We start from the raw sequence: 25,580 nt of genomic DNA on the forward strand, positions 1-25,580 counted from the left end.
TTTTTCATTGCATGCACACCACTTTGCGATAATACTCAGATTTCAGACGCTTCTTTTTAATCGCGAATCTTTTGATAACACTTGTAGTGGGAGAATTTATCGTTGGGATCAATGCAGATTACACTTTTGCCAATTGGCTCGTGACAGATCTCACACTCTTCTTTCCCGTTGACAACTTTATAGGACTTTGCCTTTTCCTTCAGAAGGTCATATTGAACCTTCACCGATCCAACTTTGTAAAGCTGGCCTGTGAACATTCTAGTTATGAGTTCATCATCGGCAAACAACAAGTTATCGGAGATGAATTGCTCAAGTTTAGGCAATGGATATGATCCTGGAAGCGTTAGGAGTGTTTTTGAGATCGACATTTTTGACCCTTGAGTTGACAAAAGTTTGGCAATCGAATCGATATTCTCCTCGTAGTGCAAAAGCAAGTCTTCAAGTAATTTATGTAACAAGTCTTGACCAGTTTGACGATCAGATGGTGTATCGTACAAGTCTGAACAATAAGCAATGGCGCTATCTAAGTCTGATAGCTGGTTGAACAACACATCCACAGATTTCTGATGTTCGCCAAGACGCTTGTAAATAAAGACAGTAAACCTCAAAAAATTATCCAGACTGGTGGGTATGTTTTTCAAGACTGTCCACGGTTCATAGTCTGTCGAGTCCCTTACAAATGCATAAAGTTTTTTGTAGTTTTCATCCTCAAAGAAGTGTTCATCAGGGCCCTCGAATGCCTTTAACTTCTTCAAGTAGAACAAACACAACTTGGTTGAAAAGGTTGACCTCTGTCTTGACCGTTCAGGAGACTGAAGAACATCACTCTCTTTTAAAAGCCACTCGAGGTAGCGAATTGCTAAATCATCATCCTTTATGGAAGTTTTGAAATATTCGAACACCTTTGTAGTGTCGTAGCTCTCACATTCGTAAGTTTCGTTCATGAATGTTGCGGAAGCACGCTCGATTAACTTTGATTGGTCTGATTTTAAAACCCAAGTGGCATGCTGACAAACCAAGTCAAGATGATCATTGTCGAGCTTTTGCAAGTAGCTGATGGTGAGGTCAGGAGAGCGTACATAATCGTCAGCTTGATGGGAGACTTCATCGTGCGCAAGGTCATACAACATTTCGAGTGCCTCTTCGTGCAATCCCCTGCCATAATAGAAGTCGAGAAGCTCTCTAATAAAGGTTTGCGACTGCTTGGTATGGCTGTGAATATCTCTGAGAAGATACTGGTTGACAACTTTCGAATCACACTTGTTATTAGGCAAACGAAGAAGTGGACCTAGCAACATGGGCTTTGTGTAAAAGTAGCAAAGAAATAATGTCGTGTCAATGAAGACCGCATAATCCTCGATGGCATCCCACATTGTTTCTTCCTTGAGGTTTTGATCGAGATCTAAGGGCGTTACCTCGACACCTTTCCACGAGATAGTGGGCATCATATCGCTCGAGCCCAAAAAAATCGAGTATATTCTTCTTTGGTCAGTCAAGAACACAATCAATTCGCCAACGGCTTTATTGAATTTCAGAATATCATCTGTGATGATGGAATTACTTTTTCGAGACAGTGCTTCTAGGTTCACCAGTGCTTCCATATCCGCACCATTTGTGGAATCTTGCTTCGACGGCTCGATATCTTCGACGCTGATTCTTCTTATAGGATTTGAAAAAACGCTAGATGCTTTCCCGTCCTCCGTTGATTTCGTGGCATCTTTACGATTTTGATCAATTTGCATCTCACCATTGATGAAGTCTGGAAAAAGTTTGAGAATCTCTTTGTAGGGAAGAATCCACTCAGAGCCGATCACAACTAGCGCCTCATGATACATAGCATACAGCAGAAATATGACTTGAGCTTTTTCCAAATACAACCCGCGAAGGAATAATAATTTGAACTTTTGGCTTGGCTCGAACAGGCCCAAAGGAAAGAATAGACTGTCATCGCTATCTAGGCTCTCGACTAATGTCAACGCTCTTTGAAGACCCACAAGACGAAGATCATTGCGCAAATCCTTATATCCCCTAGCCCCTGAGCTCGAACCTCTGATCGATAGAAATTGCGTGAGTTGTCTTTTGATGGGATGGACCCTGAACTGAAATACATTGACGCCAGCGCCAATGATTACAACGTCCTCATAAACTGCAAGACTAATGCTTGAATTATTCATGTGATGATGGAATGTCTGTATGACTGTCCCACTTGCGATGTCGATGATTTCAAGCTTCAGATAGTACAATACAAGCAAGAAACATGGAAGAAGAAATGCAATATTGACAGGAACCGTCGAAAGTTTTATCGCTGTATTACCAAATATGCACGATTTACCTTCAAATGTTACTTTACCCACCTGTGAATCTCGTACAAATAAGGATGTGGAGTGCTTCATGTCCGCAATCCATATCTGTGGGCCAGTTTTGGAAATGCCAAAATAGCTAAAAGACGTACTTTGGGATAAACTTTGTATTTGTGAATTCTCTGTAGATAGAGCGTTTAATGCAAATGGCTCATCGAGATCTAATGTGGCAAAGGAATTGGTGAGGCCGAGAAAGACAACGTCATGGCCATGATGTGCCCCAATGGCTCGCAATTTATCTCTAAGAGCGAGATCCTTTATGAGAATGAAATCGAAAATATTTCTTGATTTTTGCTTGATTTGATAAATATGTAGGTGTTTCTTTGCACCAAGTAGGACAAGGCGGTTACTCTTTGCCTCAACATACTTGAACTGGTTATAAAACTTCGAGTCCAGAAAGGTGTTTATCAAGTTTAGATGAGCACCAACCCATTCATATGCATGGAGCGTGTCAGAATAGCCAATCATCAACACATCCCTCGAGCCATCTTTATATAGCGGTATTAGACTCAAGTCAGTAATGGGAGTCAGAGCACCACTGACATTTTTGAAGGTTTTCTCCATGTTATACAACAGCGACAGCTCATTGTCGTGAAAAAGACCCTTTATATCAGTGAACGAGCGAAAGCTTCGCATGGAACGGGCAGGTGTCTTCATGGATTCTGGGTTGTCGCTTACTCTCATGATAGTGACATCACCATTAGAGAAGCCTATGAAGAGCTTGTCGTCCTGGAAGTGAAGAGCCGTTACTTTGGCATGTCCACTGAAATTGAGCCGATTGAACGGCGCCATAACATCGACGTTCATGGTGGATAATGTTGTAGAGGCAGGTTTCTTGCGAATGATAGGTACTAGTTTGACATGGAGGTACTACACTCACTACTACTACTACTACCGCGCACTTTACAGTAAGATGATAATTGGGTCTATGAATTTATTTACACGGTAGACACAAAATTGATGACACCAGAGCAATACTTGACAAGCTCCTCGAGTTTGTCACCTTTCTGCTGATTCAATTGTCCCCATCTCTCGAGCGCCTCGTGTAATTCTTCTTCTTCTGGATGGGCGTATATGACGTCGCCATGGTGTTTCAAGAAGAGGCCAAAAATGGCCTGCAAAACATCGTAGTTGGAGTTTAACTCAAACGCTTGGTTCATGGAAATGACGAAGTTGGTCATTTCACGCAAAGGGGGGAACGTGTTCAACGTGCGGAGTTCGAGGTCTATAAGCGAGGGAGCAGAATTCACCAAAAAATCAATGAATTCCTTATAGTCATTCGACTCGCTGCCTTCTCTAAGCAGACGAGTGAATTGAGACTCAAAGTTGTGCTCTCCGGTTTCTTTAAGTGCTCTAAGGCGTGAGTCTTCAGTGGATGTTGAACTACCATTCGAAGATTTGGTCAACCCATTTTCTGCAACAATGGCTTGATCGCCAACCGCTTCACCACTCAATGATAAGAAAAATGGTGCTTTTTCGGGCTTTTTTGGAGCCTCCTTAGGCTTATTTCTCTTTTTGATGATATCAAGATGCAATATGTTCGAGTATTTGTTTCTGTCTCCGACATGCAACGTCAAGAGATCATCGTTAATCTGATCGACGGAATGGTAAACTTGGTTAATATCAAGCTCGTCTTGTTCCGTGATGTCCAAAGCTCCTTCGATGATAGATGCACCACCTTCTCCAGAAACATTTGGTAAAAGGGCAGTAGAAAACTCAATTTCCTCCATCTGTCTAGTAGAAACAGGATGGAATTGTGTTCTGTTGGTCCAGAGCGATATGCCATTGCTGGAGACATGCGTAGTAGCCAAGAAGTCTCCAATTGGTGAGAACTTGACATTGGTGGCCACGTTAGGAAGGCGGATACCATCTATGCATCCACCAGTTGGGATGTCCCAGGTTCTTAAAGTGCCGTCAAGACTGACACTTACAATCCAGCGTCCGTCAGGTGAAAAGTCAAGGTCTGTGATTCTGTTGCTGTGTCCGAAAAGAACTCTGGCAACTTTCTGAGTGACGACATCAACAACAACAATGCTCAAATCATCGAGAGCACATGCAACCAAGTCGGAGCCCTTGTGATACACCATCTTCGTGATGGGTGCCTCAAGCTCAAGTTTCCCGAGATACTTGGACTCTGAGAAGTTATAGAATCCAATAATTCCATCAAGACCACAGCTGACCATTTTTCTATTCATACCATCGATAGCCAAGCCAGTGACTGCTTTATTCTTGTGTAACATATACTTTTTTCGGAGCAAACCCGACTGCAAGTTATAGGCACCGATTCCACCATTAGAAGAGCCAACGAGAGCAAAGTTACCGCAGTGGGAAACACATACTGCTTTGGCAAAACCGCCATCCACAGTTGCAAGTTCATGGCGACCAATGCGTTTGTGCTTAGAGTCCCAGGTTCTCGCAAATATTTCATTCTTGTGAGCCGTTACCATATTCTCCCAGTCCCCCTCTCTGGCAACAGACATTGCAAGCGTAGTGATCTCTGGAACTTTTTCACGCATCAGAGCAACTGGGCCGCCCTTCTTCTTAGAATCCTTAGGAGATCTCTGAGATACCTCCTGAGCCTGAGCGTCTTTTCTCATCGAAAAGCACCACAATGACCTATCCTTAGAAGCAGAGTAAACGAAGTGAGACTTATCTTCGTTGGGGAACACTATGGCGACGGGTGGTGCTGAATGCCCACCACGAGAACGTAAATGCCTAGGAGGAGAGACAACAGAGCTGTTTGTAGTCGAGAGAGGAGGGTCGAACACAAGTTCCTTCAACTGGTTGTCTCCGCCGTTGGTAACAACAATTGGCTGGCCATTTAAGAACTTGGCATTGGCAACACCGCCTGTGGGCTCAGCGTGAGTGTTTCTCAGAACATGAACCCTGTTCCTTTTGACTAGATCGTGGAAGTAGAGATCACCGTTGCTCAAAGCAGCCACAAGATGGTGAGATCCATCCGTACGGAAGGAAATGGCATTCACCTTTGCAGCCGTCTCGGGAGGAGAAGCGATGATTCGCTCGCCCAAAATAGAACCTTTTTTCAAATTGTACAAGAACACACTACCTGAGCCCGTTCCAAGCGCAATAATATCAAGAGCAGGTGCAAATTCAATGGCAGAAAGGGGCTCACCAAATTGGTTCTCTGGCGACTTGTAGATGGACTTTGCGGTACGCACATTTATAAGATGGATACCGTTAGTTGTAGCGACGACAATCTTGTTGAGGTACGTAGGAGGGTGAGTCAACCCGACGATATCTCCATCGAACTTAGGTTTTATGCTGTTGATAGTGGTGTAATGTTCTGAGGGAATCTTGGACCCGGCTGCTTTCTTGAACACATTAATCTGGCCGTCACTCGAGGCAGCAATCAAGTACTCTCCAAACACAAGCAAATGGTTGATTGAGGCAGAGGCAGAACATGGCACTTCAAGCTCCATCTCCAAACGGCCCCTTTTATAAATACCCACTTTGGTGCCAGAAGCGGCATAGACGTAGTGGAAATGAGCAGCTAACGCCGAAATTTTGCCTTGGGTTTGTGATTGGGAAACAAAAAGCAAGTGCAAAGTGGAAGCATCGTAAATTTGAAAAGATCTCCCAACTGAAGTGACTATATAGAAAGTTGAACCCAAAGTGCCCACTGCGAAGGGCACCTCGTTGGACACATTGCCTAGGGACCTGAAAGGGCTGAAAATCTTCAGGGGTTTTGAGACCCCCTTCGAAGGCTCGAGTTTCTGTTTCTTTGTTGAATCTCCAGCCATTGTGGTGTCCCTTGTACGGGTGTATAAAGAGTGATGGAATCGAGTATTGAAAAAGGCGATGAGGTGCTGCGTACAAAAGATAGTAATGGTCTGGGGTCCGAGATTATGAACTATTTGTCACTCGAATAAATGGGACAGCTAAGTAAATAAAAAATTTGTCTTATTGTTGCGAATACAATAAGTTTTTATCTTTTCTATATTGTAATTGCATTTTATGGCTCTTTTCGTGACCTCTCGTACTTGCAATGGGTACCCCAGAGTGTACATATTTGGGACTAAAAAGTGAGCAGTTTGGTGCTACCCACGGACTCTTTTCATCATGACCCAAGAGAGTAATGAAAATGGGAATGTGAACATTGAGCCGGCTGCTAAAAGAGCTCGTACAGATGACACAGAAAAGGGTTACGCTCCAATCAAGCCAGAGTTTATTATCGATGGTGTGAAGGTTGAGGAAACCTACGACGATGAAGCAGCTGAAGGAGGTGACAGAGGAGCTCAGCCGGAAAGCTCAAAACGATCGAAGAAGAACAGAGGCCAGAACAAGAAAAGGGATCTCAAGCAACAGAAAGAAGAGGTGAGGTTATGCTCGAGTATCCTCGATCCTTCAGACCCTAAGGAATGTAAGTTCGGTGCTGACAAATGTAAGAACACTCACGATGTTGATTTCTACCTACTGACAAAGCCAGCGGACATTGAAGGCACTTGCCCGGTATTCTTGGCTTTAGGGTACTGTCCAACTGGTTTGAAGTGTAGGTGGTTGGGCAGCCACTACGACAAGGAGACCAAGACCCTTATCAAAGCAGAGACCGATCTCTCGAGTCAAAACTACGAAATCAATAAAATTTCCCCTGAGCACCGCATGGACCTTCAAAAGCATCGCTACGTGTTTGAAAAGGCCGGTCCTTATAATAAATACCTTGACTCGTTGGTCAAGAACGATGAGAATATCGCCAAACAGCGGGAAGATGCCAAGGAGAATGCTGCAACATACACTGAGCCTCCATTCAAACCTGCTGAGAAGAAAAGACTTAATCTCCATAGAGCAAAGATTGTGTCGCCTCTTACCACTGTGGGTAATTTGCCTTACCGTCGTTTAATGAAGACGCTTGGTGCCGATGTAACGTACAGTGAGATGGCACTTTCCCTTCCGTTGCTTCAAGGCACAAAGCCAGAATGGGCGTTACCAAAAGCTCATGTCTCAGAGTACCCAGGTTTCGGCGTTCAGTTGGCTGCCAATCATCATCAACAAGCCTCCAAAGCTGCTGAGGCCATTTACAGAGAGGCACCCAATGTTTCCGAACTCAACTTGAACTGCGGCTGTCCCATCGATTTGCTATACCGTCAAGGGCAAGGTTCGGCTTTGTTGGATCAGCCTTCGAAACTTGTTCGTATATTGAACGGTATGAGCGCTTGTTCGGGTGACATTCCCGTGACATTCAAAATCAGAACCGGAACGAAGGATCACAAAAACACAGCACAATCATTGGTTAAAAGAGTGTTAACTGAGACTGATGTAGCAGCAGTAACGCTTCATGGCCGCTCTAGACAGCAAAGATACACCAGAGAGGCCGACTGGAGCTACATTGGGGAAGTTGCTCAAACAGTCAAGCAGATCAATGAGGAGAAACAAGAGAACAAGGACCTAACCGATACCCAGCCAATTTGGTTTATTGGCAACGGCGACTGCTTCACCCATGAGCAGTGGTATGATGCTGTCAATACTGAAGGTATTGACTCGGTTATGGTAGCAAGAGGAGCACTTATCAAACCATGGATCTTTGAGGAAATTGAAGCTCAGCAATACCTCGACAAGTCTGCTTCTGAACGTCTTGAATATTTACGCACATTCGCTAACTTTGCCGTTGAGCACTGGGGCTCAGACGAGTATGGTATTGAGGTGGCAAGGAGATTCCTTTGTGAGTTCATTGGATTCACGCATAGATATATCCCGGTTGGCATACTAGAGAAGTTTCCTCCCAAATTGAATCAAAGGCCACCGAAATGGCGTGGCAGAAACGAGTTGGAAACGCTTCTTGGATCTACAGACTACAGGGACTGGATTAAAATCACAGAGATGTTTCTCGGAAAAGCATCACCTAATTTCCAGTTCGTACCTAAACACAAGAGTAACTCTTATTAAATATACATTTTACTCCCTTTCGAAACCTGTAGCTGAAGCACTGGTAATGTCGTCAGTGACAGCTTCGACGTCAGCACTAGAAGGGACATTGCCGGTGGGCTTCACCTGAGAAGCGCTTTCATAGTCCTTAGACAAACCCTCCGCCTTTTCCTTCAAGACTGACAACTCGTCGTCTTTGGCAGCCAACTCTTTCTTCAATTGGGCGATCTCATCGCTGTTGCCGCTGCTTGGAGCGGTGTCACCATGCTGCTTGTTGTAATCATCCAACTTGTCCTTGGTGAAAACCAACTCAGCAACTAAAGAGTAAGCTCTTGTGGTAAGAAGGGTCAAGAATAATGCAAAGCCACAAAGGTACATGTTTCTCTGTGCGTAGAACTTTCTTGCCTGGATTTCAGATCTGTCCACGAGACCAGCACGTTCGCCACCGGCGTTGTTAAGGTCAGCAGTAACAGAGTACACTCTGTTGACAGAGTCAATAAACAAAACAGCAACAAATCCGAAAACACATTTGGTGATGATCTGAACATGCTCGGAAGTAAAGGGCTTGGACACGGTAGCCAACACTGTTCTTCTCACTTTCCTAGGGAATGGCAAGGATAAAATGGTGAAGAAGACCATCTCAATTACGAGCAAGCCAAACACTAAGTTGTAGTATAATGCCATTTTTGATTACTTTACGCAGTTGCAAGTTCACTAATGGCTCCTGGGTCCGTTAAAGAGGTTGTGAAACAAAGTAGCAAGTGATCGATAGTGAGCAAAGTCAATTCTGCAGGAGAGATGCAAGGAAGTGTGCAATTTCGCAGGGGAACAGAATAAGCGCAGTGAGTGTTTCAATGGGGTCTTGGGCTGTGTGAGTGGCAGGAGCTAAAAACCGAGGGAAACCTTCATTGTGAATGTGATGAGGAAGGGTAAAGTGATGAAAAGAATTGAGTATTGTGCCAAAAGCACCATGGCCAAGCAGTCCATCTGGAGGTGCTCGGGAGAGTTGGGATCAGTGTAGAATGCTGTAAAATACACCAAAGCAGTAGCGTTGGGCAAGCCAAACTCTAGTACGCTCACAAAGCGCACAAGCTTATCATCGCCAAACCACCCTGCTTTGTATAGTCCTGTAGTGAAGCCCACGCCAAAAATGGGCATGATGATCAATCGGCTGGCAGTGACAGCCAAGATGGTTTTCCAGAAGCCTGGGATGATCAGGTTCACTTTCAACCGAGCAATGGTGGCTCCCAAAAGCAACAAACCGAGCGGGACTGATGCCGCACCCACGTAACTTGCAAGGTCCATGAGGAAAGACAATGGAGGCATCTCGTCAGGTGCGCTGGGCATGTAAAAGTTACTCTTCACAAAGAGGGCTTTGAGAGGTGGTGACATGGCAATGATAAGCGACACGATCAAGGACACCGAGTTTGGAGCCTTGAAATTCACAATGGTGTTGAGAAACATTTTCCAGTATCTCATTGTTCGAGAAGGTGACTTAGTTATGTCTTCTTCCTTTTCCAGTTGCTCTTTTCTCCCAAGAGGTTCTATCTCAATGCCTATTTCGCTGACACCTGAATGGGTGCTTCTGGCCTCGTTAGTCTTGAGTCTCTCAAACTCAGAGTACTCGTGAATCACATCCTCGACATCTTGAGATTTTGCTCTTCTCAAATCTGCCGATCTCGACGTAGATTGATGCAAAGAGTAGTACATTGTAGCGTTTGAGGTGTTGGTACCACGCCGCTGTCTCATTGAGGAGTCTATTGAGTCCAAATCGTTTGAATTCATTGAGTGGCTCACCGAACGATTCTCCTGATCACGCTGCATGAGGAACTCGCCATGTTGGCGGCTTTCCAGCAGCTCTCCAGAAAGAGTTTGCGGTTCTCCTTGGTGCTCCTCGGAGCTTGCGGACTCTTCGTCAGATGCCAGGCTTTCATGGTGGTGTTCTTTTGTTGTATGAGGTGAATTTGACGACGTCGAATGCAATTGTGTGGTATCTATCTCTTCTTCTTCGTCAAGCGGTTTTCTGTCGAGCTCATCTCTGAAATCGTACCTGACGAGTCGAAACAAGCCTAGCGAAAACTGGTAGAAAACCTGCGACGCCAAGAAGATACAAACATAAGCCACACCCTTGTCGCCTTCCTCAGCAGAGAAAAGGGATCCTGTTTTTGAGAGCGTTTGCAAATATGCAATGGGTAGATCCGAAATGTTGGGAAACAAACCCACCGAGATCAACCCGCCAAACCAGCGTTTGGGGGATCTGCACACGTAGTACGTCACAAGCGAACACAAAGCGCCCACTGCAAACAAGATAGTGCCTTCAAAGAAGATAATGCCAATGTTCTTGATGTCTGAGCTCTTGAGGTTAGTCACGACATTGTTGAAAATCAAGCACGGCATGATCGCCGTGACGATGGCATCTGAAATGTCTCGGCAAGTTGTCACTGTAAGGATATTTCTTCGGGCCAAGTAAAAACCTATGCCTATAATGAAATATATCTTGAAGATGGGCTTCACTGAAGCGTAGATGATCATGCCAAGTGGGGCTCCCATGATGTACACATATGCTGGAGTAGGACGGGAGAAGGCCTTGCCTTATTTATAGTTGAGTAATCAAGGGTTAAATCTACCCTTGCTTATGTTAATCTATAACGTCTATAGGGAAAAGAAAAGTGGTTACTTCTCTAAATATCTATGCATGGAGCCTCATCTGAGTGCAGTGCAGAGCATCAGAGCGCCGTATGTCACGAAGAAAAAACAGTTGTTGACAGGTAGTGAAAAGGTTTTCAAAAAATCTCTTTGTAGATCATCCAGTTTAGGGATAATTCTCCTCTATATGGTAAAAAGTTCTTAGTATCTGCAAAGAAGAAATATTGAAGGTCCATTTGCAACTTTCGGATTTGGGAACACTTCGTCCGCGGAAATTCCAAGTCGGAAGCGTGGGGGATCCTGGCCAACATTTAAGACAACGCCGAAAAAGAAAAGACAAACTATTGAAAGTATTCTCAGACCAAAAAACAATATCTGCAAAGCTGTTTGGAGTTATTTTTTTTAATACATTTTCTACACTTGAGCATTGGTCATGTTCATTAGCATAGTCTAGCCTATATGGAGAAATGGGCAGACGAAAATGCGCTCGAAAGTCGGGGCGCTGGGTATGAATAATAAAGGACGTATAAAACGGAAGAAAGTAAAAGTACCGTGAGTCGTGATAAAAGAAGCAGACAAAAGAATCGTGTGAAGCTCCTCGTGGCCTGGATGTGTAACGTATCAGCCTAGCTCAAAGAGCTCGACTCGCAGACCATAGATGTGGTGTTGTGAATATGATAATTTGAGAATGACAGAATTATGAAAGCCATCTGAGCAACGCCAGCCAAAGATTCTAGTTGATCCCATTAACCTAACTGACCAAGCTGACCCAACTGGCCTAACTGACGAAATCGACCTAGTCAACCTAGTTGATTCTGACCTGGCCCTGGCCCTTGGCAAACGTCAAGACGTTGGTGATCTCCTGGATCTCCACGTCGTCAAGCTCACCCAAAAACAAGTCAAGATCATCACGATCCTCATCCTCGTTCAAATGTAGGGCAGGTACCTTGGGCGACTGGCACTCGGAGAAAATGGACTCCTTCGGGGACCCGACCTCATGCTCGTCGCTTGAATCGTCCCTCACATTGAAGGTGAACTCCACCAGCAGCGTCTCAGAAACATCGGGACACTCATCGACCTCATTGAAGGTTTGCAGATTGTCAGCGTTTTTTTTGTCGTTTGTGTTGTAGAGCTTGTCTATCACCATCCCCCTGGGTCTTGCAGCAGAGCGCTCAGGCACAGACATATCCTCGGGCACCGTTTCTAGAAACATGAGATAGTGCTCGTAGTCGTCAAGAGTTGTCATAAAAAGAGGTTGGACTCAGTCCAAAACAAAGCTAGAGGAGCGAATCTCGAAAAAATTATACGGCGCCAGAATAAAGTGCTGGGGGCTGGCTGGTTATATGGCTGGTGGGTGCTGGCTGCGAAAAAGTTGCGCCCTGCACTTGTAGTTCGCTGCGGTATGTGCTCACTTACATTACCATCTTGGGCAAATTGTGTCAAGTCTCACACTCCCCTGGAGCGCCCTAGGTGCGAATGTGAGACAAAGACAATACTAAGAAGGAAAATAAGGAGGTGACCAAATAAGATTTTAGGTGCGTGAGATGTGCTCAGTTGAGTTTCGCTACGACTCTAAATTTGATCAATTGAAATTAGATTTTTTGTGCTATTTCCGGTTGGGTAAACGAGGCTTTGGAGCAACTGGGGAAGTGATGGGGTGGCTACCCACCCCCTAGTTGATCTGTCTCCGCGCAAGGTCCAAATGTCTTTGCCAGGATCGGGAACTTTGTAAAGCGCGTCGCGTCCCTTCGATCCTTGTCTGGTTGCAAAATTACCACAATAGTACTTCAGGTTACAGATTTTTTTTTTTTCAAGGCTTGTTCGTCTTATTCTATGGTACAATTAGTTTTTCGTCTTCTTCTTAGGTGGCCTGTCGTCGTCCTCGGCCTCGTCCATCAGTTGGTCTGAATCGGACGCGGACGCATTCAGGTCAAACTCCTCCGCAACGTCGGATTCGGAGCCGGACCCAAAATCACCATCTTCGTCGCTCTCGTCGTCTCCGGCGCTGCCCATGTCCACATCGGCATCGTCATCGTCGTCATCCTCCTCGTTCATGGCCTTGGCCATCTTCTCCTCGTTCTTCACTCTCAACCCTTTCTCCAGACAGAATCTCTCAACTGCTTCTTGTTCTTCCTTGTCGATGTTGGCAAATACATGAGACTGGTTCGATCCACGCAAGTTCACTTCAAGGTCAAACGTACGTGACGCTGAAACACCGCCTCCGGTTCTGGACATGGTCACATTGCTCACCTCAGAGTAAGGTATGTACACTGTGGGCTTGGTGACAAACAAGAAACATCTGTCCAACGGGTATAAGTATCCTTCGGACGCCTTCAACGAACACGCCACACCTGCTTGCATGAAACGAGACCGGAACGAACCTGGCACGATCAAGCGACGCTCCATCAACCCTTTCAAACAGTGGGCCATCACCAAGTATGTTTGCGTGTCGTATTTCTTCTTCAATCTTTCCTTGTACTTGGCTTCGTATTCGTCGTCAGCCAAGTTTAACTCGAGCTCAGTCTCTTCTTCTCTAGAGAATTGCAACACCAAGAAGGGATACTTAGTTTGACCTTGCCTCAAAGGAGGATCAATCTGCAACACGATTAAGTGGTGCACGTCATCTGGCTTTGGCAATGAAAAGATTCTTTCAATCTGCTTGTACTGAATTTTGTAGTCGTAGGTCTTACCACGCAATCTCAAGGAAGTCGCGTACATGTCAATATCGTAACGGCCTCTTGGTGTCAAGAACAACACGTCGCTGAAAGATACAATAGCTTCACCGGCAACCTGGCCAATGTCTGCCTTGTCCTTGAGCTGGTCGTAGAAGACAGAGGCTGCACTGACTTCTTCGGTCTCCTCTTCTTGTTTCTTCTCACCATTCTCGTCTTCCACCGTTTTTGTTGTTTCGTTCTCAACCACGCCAGGAATGTAGAATCTCATCTCCACCAACTCGTCACCAGCCTTATTGTCGTTGCCCAAATTGAATTCTACAGCCACTTCGTTCTTACCCGTCAAGTTTGAATTGGAGATGTCTGAGTAGGGAAGTTCAAAGCTGGGCTTGTTGTTCACTTGGAAAACCAACTCATTTCTTGCCAAATCCGTCTGGCCCCAGTTCCATCCTCTCAACGAATGCTCCTTGTGCTCCAAGGCAACGTGAAAATTTCTCTGTAGTTCCTGCTTCATCTTCGTAAAATCTTCCTGGTCAAACCCATCAAGCAGCACCACTCCTTGATTCCTCGTCTGCACTCTCAACTCGTAGCCACGAGAGCCACGAGACCAGTGGGCAGCGAGGATCTCTTCAGAAGGTAAAAGAAACGGTTTATTGTTGCTTGCATCTGTCGAGCTCTGCGCCGCTTTCCATCCCAAACCGGAGTCAGCAATACGCATGCGGCCCGTCAACCTCGACTGATTAAGGTAGATCTTCTCGAAATCCGTGTTGGCCATGGTTTAGTTGGTAGAGTGTTGAAGACAGATTTGCCATGAGTTTTAAACGCGTACATTTCTGTGTAGGAAAGCCAGAGAAGGTGGAGCTAAATAGTGAAGCGAAGGAAGGGAAAAAAAGAAGAATATGATTAAATTCGTAAGTCTAAACCCTCTAGAACTGACACCAGAAGAATTTGGTTGCCTTTTATCTTATAAATATCCTTTTCAACTTCCAGACGAGTGTTGCAAGTAGTCAATGAGGCACATTGGCTTTGAATCGTCCTTGAGCCAAGGTACGAAGGTGGTTTTGTAACACCAGTTGAAAATGAGTAAAAAAGAAAACAAGGTACCTGAGATGCCTTTGAATAACTCCTGTATTATGCTAGAAGCGTCAATCATGGCAAATTGACGCTTGTACTCATCCATCATACATAGTTTCGCAGCCAATTTTGTACTGCTGCTAACGGCAAGAATCTCATCACATAGCACCTTTCGTTATATACTCGTCTTCGTCACTTCTCGAATTTCATCAAGGTGACTTAGTCTTTGTGGAAATTTTTGTGTTTTGAAAAGTGTTCGACACTCGCAAGGGTATTTGATCTCCTTTGTAATACGTTATGGCTGCGAATGAAATCGTATCATAGCACAAATATATCACAAAAATTTGCTAAGGTGAATGCACCAGAACATTCCATTCTTTCTGAGTTCTTCCCTTCTCTTCAACAATGTCAAAAGTCAGATTTCTATCGCCTTCATCGTCTATGTCCTTTTTTCGCCGTTACCGGGTTCCATGACTCAATGTGACTACATATACTTCTGGTATGCGGAAAATTTCACCCACCACATACTACCTTTAATCCTTCTACACCCATAATTTACCATGGTCAAAGCAGGCGTTTTAGGTGCCACCGGGTCCGTAGGCCAGCGTTTCATCTTGTTATTGGCTGAACATCCAGAGTTCGAAATCCACGCCTTGGGCGCTTCCGCCCGTTCTGCTGGTAAGCCGTACAATGACGCAGTTACCTGGAAACAGACAGCATTGTTGCCTGAAGTGGCCAGAAACATGATTGTCGAGGAGTGCAAGCCTGAAGGAAGATTTGCTGAATGTGATGTCGTCTTTTCAGGGCTAGACGCCGACTTTGCCGGTGAGATCGAGAAGGCATTTTGCGAGGCTGGCAAGGCGGTGATTTCCAACGCTAAGAACTACAGAAGAGACCCGGGGGTGCCTTTGGTTGTGCCAATCGTCAACCCAGATCACTTGAGTGTTATAGAGAAGAAGACGGCCGACGCCAGAAAGGCAGGCAAGGAGAAACCGGGTTTCATTGTGTGTATTTCCAACTGCTCTACCGCAGGCTTGGTGGCTCCATTGAAACCTTTGGTCGATAAGTTTGGCCCCATCGACGCCTTGACCACCACGACATTGCAGGCTATTTCTGGTGCAGGGTTTTCCCCTGGTGTTTCTGGTATAGACGTGTTGGACAACATTGTACCTTACATTGGAGGCGAAGAAGAAAAGATGGAATGGGAAACAAGGAAGATCTTGGGTAAGCCAAATGCTGATGGCACTGGTTTTGAGCTTGTCGACGAGGACAAGATGAGAGTTAGCGCTCAGTGCAACCGTGTGGCCGTCAGCGATGGTCACACCGAATGCATTTCCTTCAGATTTGCCAACAGACCACCACCTTCTGTGGAAGAGGTCAAGCAGACTATGAAGGAGTACGTTTGTGACGCCTCGAAGTTGGGATGCCCATCTGCGCCCAAACAGACCATCCACGTTTTGGAGGAGCAGGATAGACCTCAGCCAAGATTGGACAGGGACAGGGACTCTGGTTACGGTGTTTCTGTGGGCAGAGTTAGAGAAGACCCCGTGTTGGACTTCAAGATGGTTGTCTTGTCCCACAACACCATCATTGGCGCAGCCGGCGCCGGGATCTTGATTGCCGAGATCTTGAAGGCGAAGAGCATTATCTAGGCCTAGTGTACATAAGAACAAAGACGGTAATACCCTTCAACCTCGACACTATACACGAAAAAGTCAGAATTCTTGGAGTTTTCAACATAGAGTATTTTTCCTCAGCGACGGACGCCCCAATATGGTGGCCTCTACATAATCGCATTTCATCTTCAACGACCTGCTCCCTATTCTATGGACATCTCTCTGAGCATCTCTGAGGTCAATCTTGAAGAGATATACGAACATGTATACGACATTCACGTAGACCACAAGCCGAGAGAATACCAGCACCTAGGCTACGTTGACAAGTCCACCGACAAACTACATCTCTCTCTTCCCACCAGTGGAGATGAGCTAACCATCACCCAGTCACGATCGTCACTTTCTGGCCAGGAAGCCCTGAGTACAGGTTTTGTGTGTTGGCAGTCAGTAAGCTTTTTAGCCGACTGGATCTTGGGGGACCAGCGGTGTCCATTTTACAAATACTTCAAAGGTGAGCCAAAGTTGAATGTGCTAGAGCTAGGAACAGGCGTGAGCGCGGTGTTGGCAACCTTACTAGGGCCCAGGAGCAGGCATTACGTGGCCACTGACCAAAAACACATACTTAAGCTCATGAAGAAGAACTTTGTTGACAACGTGGCCCTGTCGAAGTTCTCTAGCTCCACAATTGAATGGCTGCAAATTGAGGACACCAGTGACTGGTCTAAGGTAGATATCGTGGAGTGCGACTGGGAAGCTCCACATCATGGGATTGACAGGTGTAGAGACTTAATGGGCCAAGACTTTCCTGATTTCATCATTGCCACAGACACCGTCTACAATGAGTATCTCGTGCCATTTTTCGTGCAAGTGTTGTCGACCATGATGGGTCCCCATACTGGAGCCTTGGTAGTTGTGCAGTTGCGAGACGAGGCTATTACTGCCAAGTTTGTAGAGGAGGTGGCCACACAAAAGATGAAGTTGTTCACGATAAAAGATGAGCTACTTTCTGAGGATCTCATCAAAGGTTTTGGAGTATATTATATTTTAAAGTGAAAAATGACTTGTTTGTAAAGGTAAACTCAATAGTTGGCAAGGTCCCGTCACGTGACCCCATACCCACTTAGTACTATCATAGCGCAGACCTCAACTCACATACTTAGTCACTTCGCTGGCTTCTCTACCAATTCACCTCCATGTCCGCTCCACAAGGCGGGACTCAGGCTGCATCTAGACCATCGGGGTCACAGCAGAGCCTGGCGTCACTCGATCTCAAGCGGGGGCGGCGAACTCCTGCAAACGGGCCTAGCAACAACCAGCAGTCTGGCAACACAAGAAGAGGAACAAAACAGCCAGGGAATCCCAATGTGTACACGCGGCCAAAGTCCAAAGGAGCCCAGAACAAGAATAATGTTTATAGAAGGTCTAAAGATGGTCAGGCGACGAAACAAGGTCAAAGTCAGAGCCTGAGTCGTACTGGCAGTAACAACTCCAAGAATGGGAGCCTTCTACCGAGACGCCAACGCTCCGAGAATCGTAAAGGCAATTCAGGAATATATGCCGATGGCTGCCAAAAAAGTGATACAGTTCATTACGGAGACACATCTCTGCTAGGTGGAGTTTTCGATGATCCTGTGAGCCTTGGTTTCCTGGCTCAACCCAGGCAAGTACCCAAGAGACCAACTCCTAGATTCATGCTTTCACAGCCTCGAGTACTAATTACCCCTCCGTTTAAACAAGACGACTGGGACAGACAAAATCAAGAGAAAATGCTTCAGATGGAGCAGGCCAACGTGGGAGGGGACTACCAAGGCATATATGAGGAATTCCAAAAAATGAGAGAAGTGGAAAGAAAGAAAATGGAGGAGTTAGGTCTCGTTGACGCAGAAAACACCACCAAGGACCTAAATGAAGCGATTACATTTCAGGGAACCTGTCTAGATATGTGTCCTGTGTTCGAACGAGTTCGAAGGGCCCTTGAGAACAACGTGAAGAGCCTCGAAAAGGACCCGGTAACCAACAAAATTTCCAGAGAAAGGGCCGTCAAGGCATTTTCCCGTCCAGCTGCTGGGCAACCTCCTCTGATGCCCTCAGATGTGAGGCCGCCACATGTCTTAGTGAAGACCCTAGACTACATCACTGATAACATACTACAGCATCTTCCTGATGCCCACTCATTCATTTGGGATCGAACTAGATCCATTCGTCAGGATTTCATTTATCAAAATTTTTTTGGCCCTGAAGCCATTGATTGCAATGAGAGAATCGTCCGAATCCACTTGGTATCCCTCCATATCATGGCTGGTAGCGATGTGGAATATTCTCAACAACAAGAGCTCGAGCAGCTCAACAAAGCGCTACAGACACTAACGGAAATTTACCAGGATGTAAGAAACAACGGCGGGCGCTGTCCGAACGAAGCTGAATTTCGAGCTTACCACCTCATAAGTCATTTCAGAGATCCTGAGCTCGAAAGAGAGATTCAGACACTTCCTGACGATGTATTACAGTCGAAGGAAGTGAAGCTAGCGCTTCGCTTTAGGACTCTCATGACGCAGAATAATGTTGTCGAAAGAGGAACAGTTAATTCTGTTGGAGCGCTTAATCTTTTTGTGGAATTCTTCAGGCTTGTCTATAGTCCAGAAACGCCCTACTTACTAGCCTGTTTATTGGAGACACATTTCAATGAGTACCGTTTTTATGCATTGAAGACTATGACAAGGGCTTACCATACTAAAGGACGTGCCTTCTTGGCCGAATCATTACAGAGAATGCTTGGATTTGACTCAATCGAAAAGTTGGCTGCATTCGTTCAATACTATGAAGTCGATACTTTTGAAGAAGATGGCACTCTCCTCATTGATCTCTTCAACAAGGAGAAATTAGAGAAGAAGTATAAGTTGAATACGTACAGCGAGAAGCCAAAGTTGTCTCAGGCGTATTCGCTGCAAATTGACGAGAAAGCCAGAGGCTATACATCACGCGACTTTGTCAATTCAGGGCATTCAAACGCCGATTTGCAGCTCAAGAGAGATGCCCAGCCAGTAATCAACCTGGTCATACGAAAACCTATAAAGGCAGCCCTGGCCTCTGACAAAGCGGACTCAATTACTTCATTTATTGGATCCAATATAGCACAAGATAACAGCAAAACTTTAGCTTCCTTCTCGTCCAATAATACTACTTCCAGTCCCACAATTGATCAAGGTACACTCAAAACTCCCACCTTCCAGTTTGGTCAAAGTCAACCACCACCATCGAGTGCAGCTTCCTTTGGTGGTTTTGGCTCGTTTGGCCAGGCACAGACTACCCTGAATGTCGGTTCGTTGAATCTAGAGGATTTTTTAAAGGCGCAAAACGGTGGATTACAAACATCAATGACAATCTCACAAGACGCGAAAGCACAGAAGACTCCATCGTTCTCATTTGGTAAAGCCAGTGAACCTGTCAAAGAAAAGGAAGCGCAGAAGAGTGTTTTATCGAAACACGATGTTTCAGAGACTGGTTCGAGAAGTACACCCAAGGAGGTTTCGTTTGGTAACGCAGTAAGTATTCCGTTTGACTCTCAGTCACAGCCAAACACAGACTCAGTGTATACGCCACAGGTCATTGAGCTAAAGGACGAAAAACCATCTCTCATTGATGGGCTGAAGGAACTACCTGACAAGAATCATTTCCACAGTGAGAAAAGCGCATCATTACAACTACCATCATCCACATCGATTCCATTATTCAAACCAAAGGAACCCATGCCAGAGTTTCAAACAACCCCCCCAAAGCCATCAATACCTCCCCCCCGCAAGAAACTCATTGACGCCAAGAGTTTCCCCGAAGCTGTCAAAACAGTACTCGACGATCTCATTGGTCAAGTCATCGACGAGTCTCTTCAAAAAATGCTACCAAGAATAATAAAGTACGCAAATAGAGCCACTGAAAGGCAAACGTTGATAAATGGTTTGGCAGATCAGCTTTTCAAGGCTTTCGTGGATGAAATTACATATAACTCTGCCCTCGAAGCGTTGGCAGATAATCTACTGAAGAAGAGAATAGTCAAGAAGACCTTAAGTATGTTGAGATGCAATTACGAGAGAAGAAGAATAAAGAATGATGAAAGGAAACAAAAGTTGCAAGAGCTCCAGTCCATTGCGTTCAAGAAGCCGTCGCTTAAAAGAGTCTCTCTGTCAACGAGCTTTACCACTGATGGGCTGATGAGAAAACGCATGAATCATTCCCCAATGAACGATAGCTTCCTTCAAATGAATGAGAAGCAGCAGGCCATCAGAGAACTCTGGAAACCTCTTGATCTCGATACTTTCGTTGAAGCATGCGCATCCCGAGTCAGAGTCCCAGAGAAGACAGATTTGAAGTGCTTGCTCATTGTTGAAGACTGGAGTTCGCCAAATTCGAAATGGCTTAATACAAAATTCGGCTTGCAAGTTACCAACAACGGACAATTATACAAGAATACAGCAAAGAGTTCGACGCTTCTGATAGACTTTGAGAGTTTGCCCAGCGGGAATAGTCTACAAGAGAGTCTGTTTAGACTGAGTGCGTTTGTGGTGTTCGAGTGTGGATTATTAGATAACAATCAGGTTGAAACCTTTGGAAGCTTGCGGGCCAAGCTCGAAAGGGACGGAAAAATTCTCCACAAAATAGTACAGTTGTGCAACCGCTATTGTCTTTATAAAGTTCAGATCCTATTGGTTCTCTGGGATGTTCAGAACAGCGGTATCAGCCCTGGCGAGGTCAAGAACGTAATGCGCTTGAAAGACCTTACCTACAACGTTGTACAAGATTTGATAATGTGTGACATGTCTTCTGCTGAAGAGAATGTGTCTGAAACACTCCAAAAAGGTTTGCAAAGAATGTGTGAGAGATTTAGAGGTAAACTCACCGACCGCGGAGTAAAGAAAAGAGCGCAACTAGAGTTGGAGATACAGAAGAAGAAAGTAAACGAGGAGCAGTCTATGAAAGCACGCAGCACAGAGGAAGCCGAGATGGCGCTCCGGATAAAAGAACAAGAAGCTCTCAAGAGAATGGAGGAGACAAAACGTTTGAATTATCTCAACAAGCACATCAACAACTCGATTGATATGAGCAATGCTTCCTTCCGCACTGCTGCAAACAGTACTAGAGGGCTTGACACTTCAGTCATGGGAAACAGATCTTACACTTTACTCAACCTCAACCACTCAATTTTAAACCACGACACAACGCACCGGCCTAAAGACTTTTCCGTTCTCGGCCCATATGGGAACAATGTGAGTGTGCTTGAGGAGAGCACCCCATTTGGATCGCCGCGCTCCAGTGTTTCAAAGAGCTCTCTTCCAAAGAAAGTGAACGAGCTCAAGGAGCTCACGGCATCCATCCGGGCAAAGTACAAGAAGGCGAAGTGATAATCTCCAACCATGTATATAGAAATTTGTGTATGTATTTTGCAACCATGGCTCGTGGCCTGCACACTGGGCAAGAGCTCAATACTAGGGGACTTCACAGGCGTAGAAATTGAGAAAGTGAACAAATATCGGCTCCTAGCATACCCGAAACACCCACCCAACCGACGTGTCTTTGATACACACACTATAGGAAATCAAATTTCCGGGTCATGGACTATCTCAAGGACGCTGCAAAGAACTTCTCGCTTTACGACGCTAAGGCGTACGTTCGTAAAGCACAAAATGGTACGTAGCAACCACAACCTGAACATTGAGAAAATAAAGCATACCTCCAAAGACTTTTACTAACCGCAGTTGCCATGAACTTATCAGAAATGGAAGCAAAGGTGCGTGAGGCTACTAACAACGAGCCCTGGGGTGCTTCGACCACGTTGATGGCACAAATCGCCGCAGGCACCTACAATTACCGAGAACGAGAGGAGATCCTCAGTTTCATCTTCAGGAGGTTCACGGAAAAAGCAGCCAACGAGTGGAGACAGATATATAAGGCGTTGCAGTTGTTGGACTACTTGATCAAGAACGGGTCCGAGAGGATTGTTGACGATGTAAGGGCCAACTTGTCGTTGATCCAAATGTTGAAATCGTTCCATTACATCGATTCGAAGGGCAGAGATCAAGGTATCAATGTGAGAAACAGATCGAAGAATCTTGTGGCTTTTTTGAACGACGATGCGTTGATTCGTGCTGAAAGAAAGAAGGCCAGAGCAAACCAGAAGAAATTTGGTGGCGTTTCCTCGGCTGCATTTGGTGGTGCATCGTCAATCACTCCAGGTTTTGGTGCAGATGACGACGACTTCACTAACAGAGTGTACGGAGATGGCGGTGTGTTTGGTGCAAGGTACGATGATCCTGCGGACGAATATAGAAACGGCCACTCAGGCAACGACAACTATGAGGAGTACGATGTGGATGCTTCTGCCGGTGCTTCTTCATCTGCCACTCCAGGCCACTCCAAGAGCACCACGGGCTCCTCTAAGGTCAACGCCACTTCGTCTAGATCTCTGAAACCCGCAGCGCCTGCGCCAGAGCCAGATCTTTTGGGCGACTTGCTCGATGACCCACCCCAAACCCAGGGTACTTCCTCTGCAGGTGCTACTAATGCTGCCGCAGATGATGATGACGACGACTTTGACGACTTTCAGGCGGCTCCATCTCTGAACAATACTGGCGGTGCCTCCAACCTTTCCAGCAACTTGGCCAGTCTCTACATTTCCCAGCCATCAGCCGCCCTGAGGCTACCCTCGCAGACGTATACCCAGCTGCAACAGCAGCCAGCCTTTACTCCTGCTAGCACCAGTTCATTTGGTGGTAGCGTTCTGACTGGCCCAGCCAAGCCTGCTGCCTCGAATGACGCTTTTTCGTCGCTTTTCACCACTGCAAAGACGAAAACATCCCAGAAACCATCTTCCTCTGTATCTACGCCAAAGTCAGTATCTGCCCAGCCTAATTCAAGCGGGCTCAATGACTTTTCTGGCTCGTCCTCTACACAAGCTTCCAAACCCGCCAACGCCAACGCCAACGCCAACGCCAACGCCAACAACGGCAACAGCGGCGAAATCGACTTGTTGAGCTTCTGAATTCAAGATATGTATCACGGAGGTTTTATAAGTTTGTTTGTACCACACAGCCTATTCTTGTGCTAAAATCTTATTATATTCATGCCCTGCCTGAATCTCCCATTCTTCCTGCTCCCTGTATAGTTCGCAGCCAATTTGAAATTTCTCCTACTTAATAACTACTTCAATTTTTAGAGCATGTTCAGATCATCCATCAGAAACTTCTCCAATTCCGCCAGAGCCTGGGGCACCAAGGTTTTCATCACACCCTCCATTGGCGGCGTCAAACAAAACCCAATCAAATTCGAGTTGTACGATGAAGTTGTGCCCAAGACCGCTGAGAACTTCAGAGCCTTGTGCACTGGTGAAAAAGGATTTGGTTACGCCGGATCGATTTTCCACAGAGTGATTCCAAACTTTATGTTACAGGGTGGAGACTTTGAAACCGGCAAAGGCTACGGTGGTAAGTCCATCTACGGCGCCAAGTTCCCCGATGAGAACTTTGAGAAGAAGCACACGAAGCCAGGCTTGTTGTCAATGGCCAACGCTGGTCCTAACACCAATGGGTCTCAGTTCTTCATTACTACTGTTCCGTGCCCTTGGTTGGACGGTGCCCACGTTGTTTTTGGTGAAGTAATTGAGGGAATGGACGTTGTCAAGGCTATTGAGGCCGAAGGCTCCGGAAGCGGCCAGACCAGATCCGCCATTGTCATTGAAGAATCTGGCGAGGTAAAAGAGTAGGCTACGGATAAGCTAAGGTCTAATGATCTTTTTACTGTATGCATTTGTAATGTAAAAGGACGTGATGATGAGGTGTAGATGTACAATTAAGTGAAACCCGGCTAGAGATGTCGTATTTCACGTCTGTGGTAATTGGTGGAGCTTTTTTTCTTTCCATGAGCAAGCCTGATTCTTTTGAAGCTGCAAAGGGGCTCCTTAGATTGTCACCTTCTCATCCTTCTCCACCTTTGGAATCAAATCCTTGGGCAATTTCTTCTTCAACTCAGACAACTTGTCGTAGTCACCAGCCAAGATCCTTGCTACAACCAAGTCGTCTCTGTCTCTAACTTCCCTCTCGGACTTGCCCTCGTTCGACAAAAACTCCTTCGCCTTCTCTGTGTCGCCATGGAAGTACTCCTCCATGGCTCTCAATCTCAACTCCTTCTCAGCCCACTCAGGACCCTCCGATTGTCTCTTCTTCATCTGAGCCGTGTACTTAGAGTATAAGAGGTAGATGAAGGCAGGTAACACAATGTAGAAGTAAGGCACTTCCCACCCCTCAGCCTTTTCCGTCTCTCTGACAACTCTCCATTTTAGCTCACCAGTAGTTTCATCCTTGTATGGGATCTTGTCAATAATTTTACCAGCATCTTTAGTGACAAATTGGAAGTTCTTCAAGTCTTGTGTATTGTCCTTGAACAACTCTAACTGTTCCTTGGGGATTCTAGGGAGAATGAAATTCCACTCAGAGTAATTCCGCTGGTAGTACAAATTCTGCAAATCAGCGATCGTCTTAAACTCACTGTCACTAGGCACTCTAGGCGATCCATCTGGGTTACTGTATATCTTGGTTACTGAAGGTAACGAGTCCAACTTGGACCTGATTTCCTGCTCCAAAGCATAGTTAAATTTTTGGGGCTTGTACTTGAACAAGCTGCCGAAGGGCACGCTGAAGTTGAATTTGACCATGTATGGATGAGTTCTGCCTTTTATGTCTTTGATCACCACACGTTAGCTCGTTGATATAAAGCGCTTTTCTATAATTTTTATTGGACCGTTTGTTCCATACAAAAATCTTTGCGCGTACTGCAGGTAAGAGATTGGTTTCCTCAAGGTGCCCGTACTTAGAAACGAAGAGCTAAACTCCTCAGATTTCGGGCTGAAGTGGAGTGAAAATTGAATAGAATGGATACGAAGGTCTACTCTACTATACTGCTTATAGCACGAAGTTCCAATTTAAGTGCTGTCTATTCTCACTCGCTCCAGGATGATGACACCTCTCTTATCCGGATTCTCAGGTAAATGAAAAATTGCAATTTTACAACGATTTTATGTGTGATATCCCTAAAGTCATTTTCTTGACACTCTCAATATCACATTAATATTACAATTGGCAATGAAAATTGCTGGGGAAGCAAAAATCACTGGGGTAGTATTCCGAATAAGAAAGGTGCGAGATACAAACTGCAACCTACTCACACACCTGACGAACAGAAATACAGTGATTAAGAGCTGAGTCCTTAAATTACCAAACATCTGGGTGATAGAAGCCCTTGGACCTTTCACTTCTCATATTCGTAGCAAACTGTCGGTGACAGTTTCA

At 45.5% G+C, this 25,580-nt stretch overlaps 13 protein-coding genes across 13 annotated transcripts; 6 read left to right on the top strand and 7 right to left on the bottom strand. All coding sequences in view use genetic code 12, as the record gives it.

Moving 5' to 3' along the window:
* Positions 1–56: 56 nt before the first annotated feature.
* On the bottom strand, positions 57–3,167 carry CJI96_0002173 (uncharacterized protein; the record flags this gene model as incomplete). The annotated part of the gene is made up of 1 exon (XM_029035689.2): positions 57–3,167. One exon carries the CDS (start codon positions 3,165–3,167, stop codon positions 57–59), a length of 3,111 nt encoding a protein of 1,036 aa, XP_028890931.2.
* A 131-nt stretch (positions 3,168–3,298) lies between these two features.
* On the bottom strand, positions 3,299–6,121 carry UTP21 (rRNA-processing protein; the record flags this gene model as incomplete). The annotated part of the gene is made up of 1 exon (XM_029035691.2): positions 3,299–6,121. The coding sequence occupies one exon, from the start codon at positions 6,119–6,121 to the stop codon at positions 3,299–3,301; it is 2,823 nt and encodes a 940-aa protein (XP_028890933.2).
* Positions 6,122–6,440: 319 nt separating this feature from the next.
* CJI96_0002175 (tRNA dihydrouridine synthase DUS3) lies at positions 6,441–8,261 on the top strand (the record flags this gene model as incomplete). Its single annotated transcript, XM_029035692.2, has 1 exon — positions 6,441–8,261. The coding sequence occupies one exon, from the start codon at positions 6,441–6,443 to the stop codon at positions 8,259–8,261; it is 1,821 nt and encodes a 606-aa protein (XP_028890934.2).
* A 9-nt stretch (positions 8,262–8,270) lies between these two features.
* On the bottom strand, positions 8,271–8,924 carry CJI96_0002176 (uncharacterized protein; the record flags this gene model as incomplete). The annotated part of the gene is made up of 1 exon (XM_029035693.2): positions 8,271–8,924. The coding sequence occupies one exon, from the start codon at positions 8,922–8,924 to the stop codon at positions 8,271–8,273; it is 654 nt and encodes a 217-aa protein (XP_028890935.1).
* Positions 8,925–9,125: 201 nt separating this feature from the next.
* On the bottom strand, positions 9,126–10,790 carry ECM3 (putative ATPase; the record flags this gene model as incomplete). The annotated part of the gene is made up of 1 exon (XM_029035694.2): positions 9,126–10,790. The coding sequence occupies one exon, from the start codon at positions 10,788–10,790 to the stop codon at positions 9,126–9,128; it is 1,665 nt and encodes a 554-aa protein (XP_028890936.2).
* A 901-nt stretch (positions 10,791–11,691) lies between these two features.
* On the bottom strand, positions 11,692–12,132 carry CJI96_0002178 (uncharacterized protein; the record flags this gene model as incomplete). The annotated part of the gene is made up of 1 exon (XM_029035695.2): positions 11,692–12,132. The coding sequence occupies one exon, from the start codon at positions 12,130–12,132 to the stop codon at positions 11,692–11,694; it is 441 nt and encodes a 146-aa protein (XP_028890937.2).
* A 596-nt stretch (positions 12,133–12,728) lies between these two features.
* POB3 (FACT complex subunit POB3) lies at positions 12,729–14,333 on the bottom strand (the record flags this gene model as incomplete). Its single annotated transcript, XM_029035696.2, has 1 exon — positions 12,729–14,333. The coding sequence occupies one exon, from the start codon at positions 14,331–14,333 to the stop codon at positions 12,729–12,731; it is 1,605 nt and encodes a 534-aa protein (XP_028890938.2).
* An 859-nt stretch (positions 14,334–15,192) lies between these two features.
* On the top strand, positions 15,193–16,284 carry HOM2 (aspartate-semialdehyde dehydrogenase; the record flags this gene model as incomplete). The annotated part of the gene is made up of 1 exon (XM_029035697.1): positions 15,193–16,284. One exon carries the CDS (start codon positions 15,193–15,195, stop codon positions 16,282–16,284), a length of 1,092 nt encoding a protein of 363 aa, XP_028890939.1.
* Positions 16,285–16,458: 174 nt separating this feature from the next.
* CJI96_0002181 (S-adenosylmethionine-dependent methyltransferase) lies at positions 16,459–17,301 on the top strand (the record flags this gene model as incomplete). Its single annotated transcript, XM_029035698.1, has 1 exon — positions 16,459–17,301. The coding sequence occupies one exon, from the start codon at positions 16,459–16,461 to the stop codon at positions 17,299–17,301; it is 843 nt and encodes a 280-aa protein (XP_028890940.1).
* A 140-nt stretch (positions 17,302–17,441) lies between these two features.
* SAC3 (Sac3p) lies at positions 17,442–21,641 on the top strand (the record flags this gene model as incomplete). The annotated part of the gene is made up of 1 exon (XM_029035699.2): positions 17,442–21,641. One exon carries the CDS (start codon positions 17,442–17,444, stop codon positions 21,639–21,641), a length of 4,200 nt encoding a protein of 1,399 aa, XP_028890941.2.
* A 209-nt stretch (positions 21,642–21,850) lies between these two features.
* On the top strand, positions 21,851–23,278 carry ENT3 (Ent3p; the record flags this gene model as incomplete). The annotated part of the gene is made up of 2 exons (XM_029035700.2): positions 21,851–21,926; positions 21,996–23,278. The coding sequence occupies 2 exons, from the start codon at positions 21,851–21,853 to the stop codon at positions 23,276–23,278; spliced, it is 1,359 nt and encodes a 452-aa protein (XP_028890942.2).
* Positions 23,279–23,455: 177 nt separating this feature from the next.
* CPR3 (peptidylprolyl isomerase) lies at positions 23,456–23,998 on the top strand (the record flags this gene model as incomplete). Its single annotated transcript, XM_029035701.2, has 1 exon — positions 23,456–23,998. The coding sequence occupies one exon, from the start codon at positions 23,456–23,458 to the stop codon at positions 23,996–23,998; it is 543 nt and encodes a 180-aa protein (XP_028890943.1).
* A 195-nt stretch (positions 23,999–24,193) lies between these two features.
* On the bottom strand, positions 24,194–24,946 carry CJI96_0002185 (uncharacterized protein; the record flags this gene model as incomplete). The annotated part of the gene is made up of 1 exon (XM_029035702.1): positions 24,194–24,946. The coding sequence occupies one exon, from the start codon at positions 24,944–24,946 to the stop codon at positions 24,194–24,196; it is 753 nt and encodes a 250-aa protein (XP_028890944.1).
* Between the last annotated feature and the right edge of the window lie 634 nt (positions 24,947–25,580).

This window comes from Candidozyma auris, chromosome 2 (genome assembly GCF_003013715.1).
Source record: "Candidozyma auris chromosome 2, complete sequence".
Classification (NCBI taxonomy): Eukaryota; Fungi; Ascomycota; class Pichiomycetes; order Serinales; family Metschnikowiaceae; genus Candidozyma; species Candidozyma auris.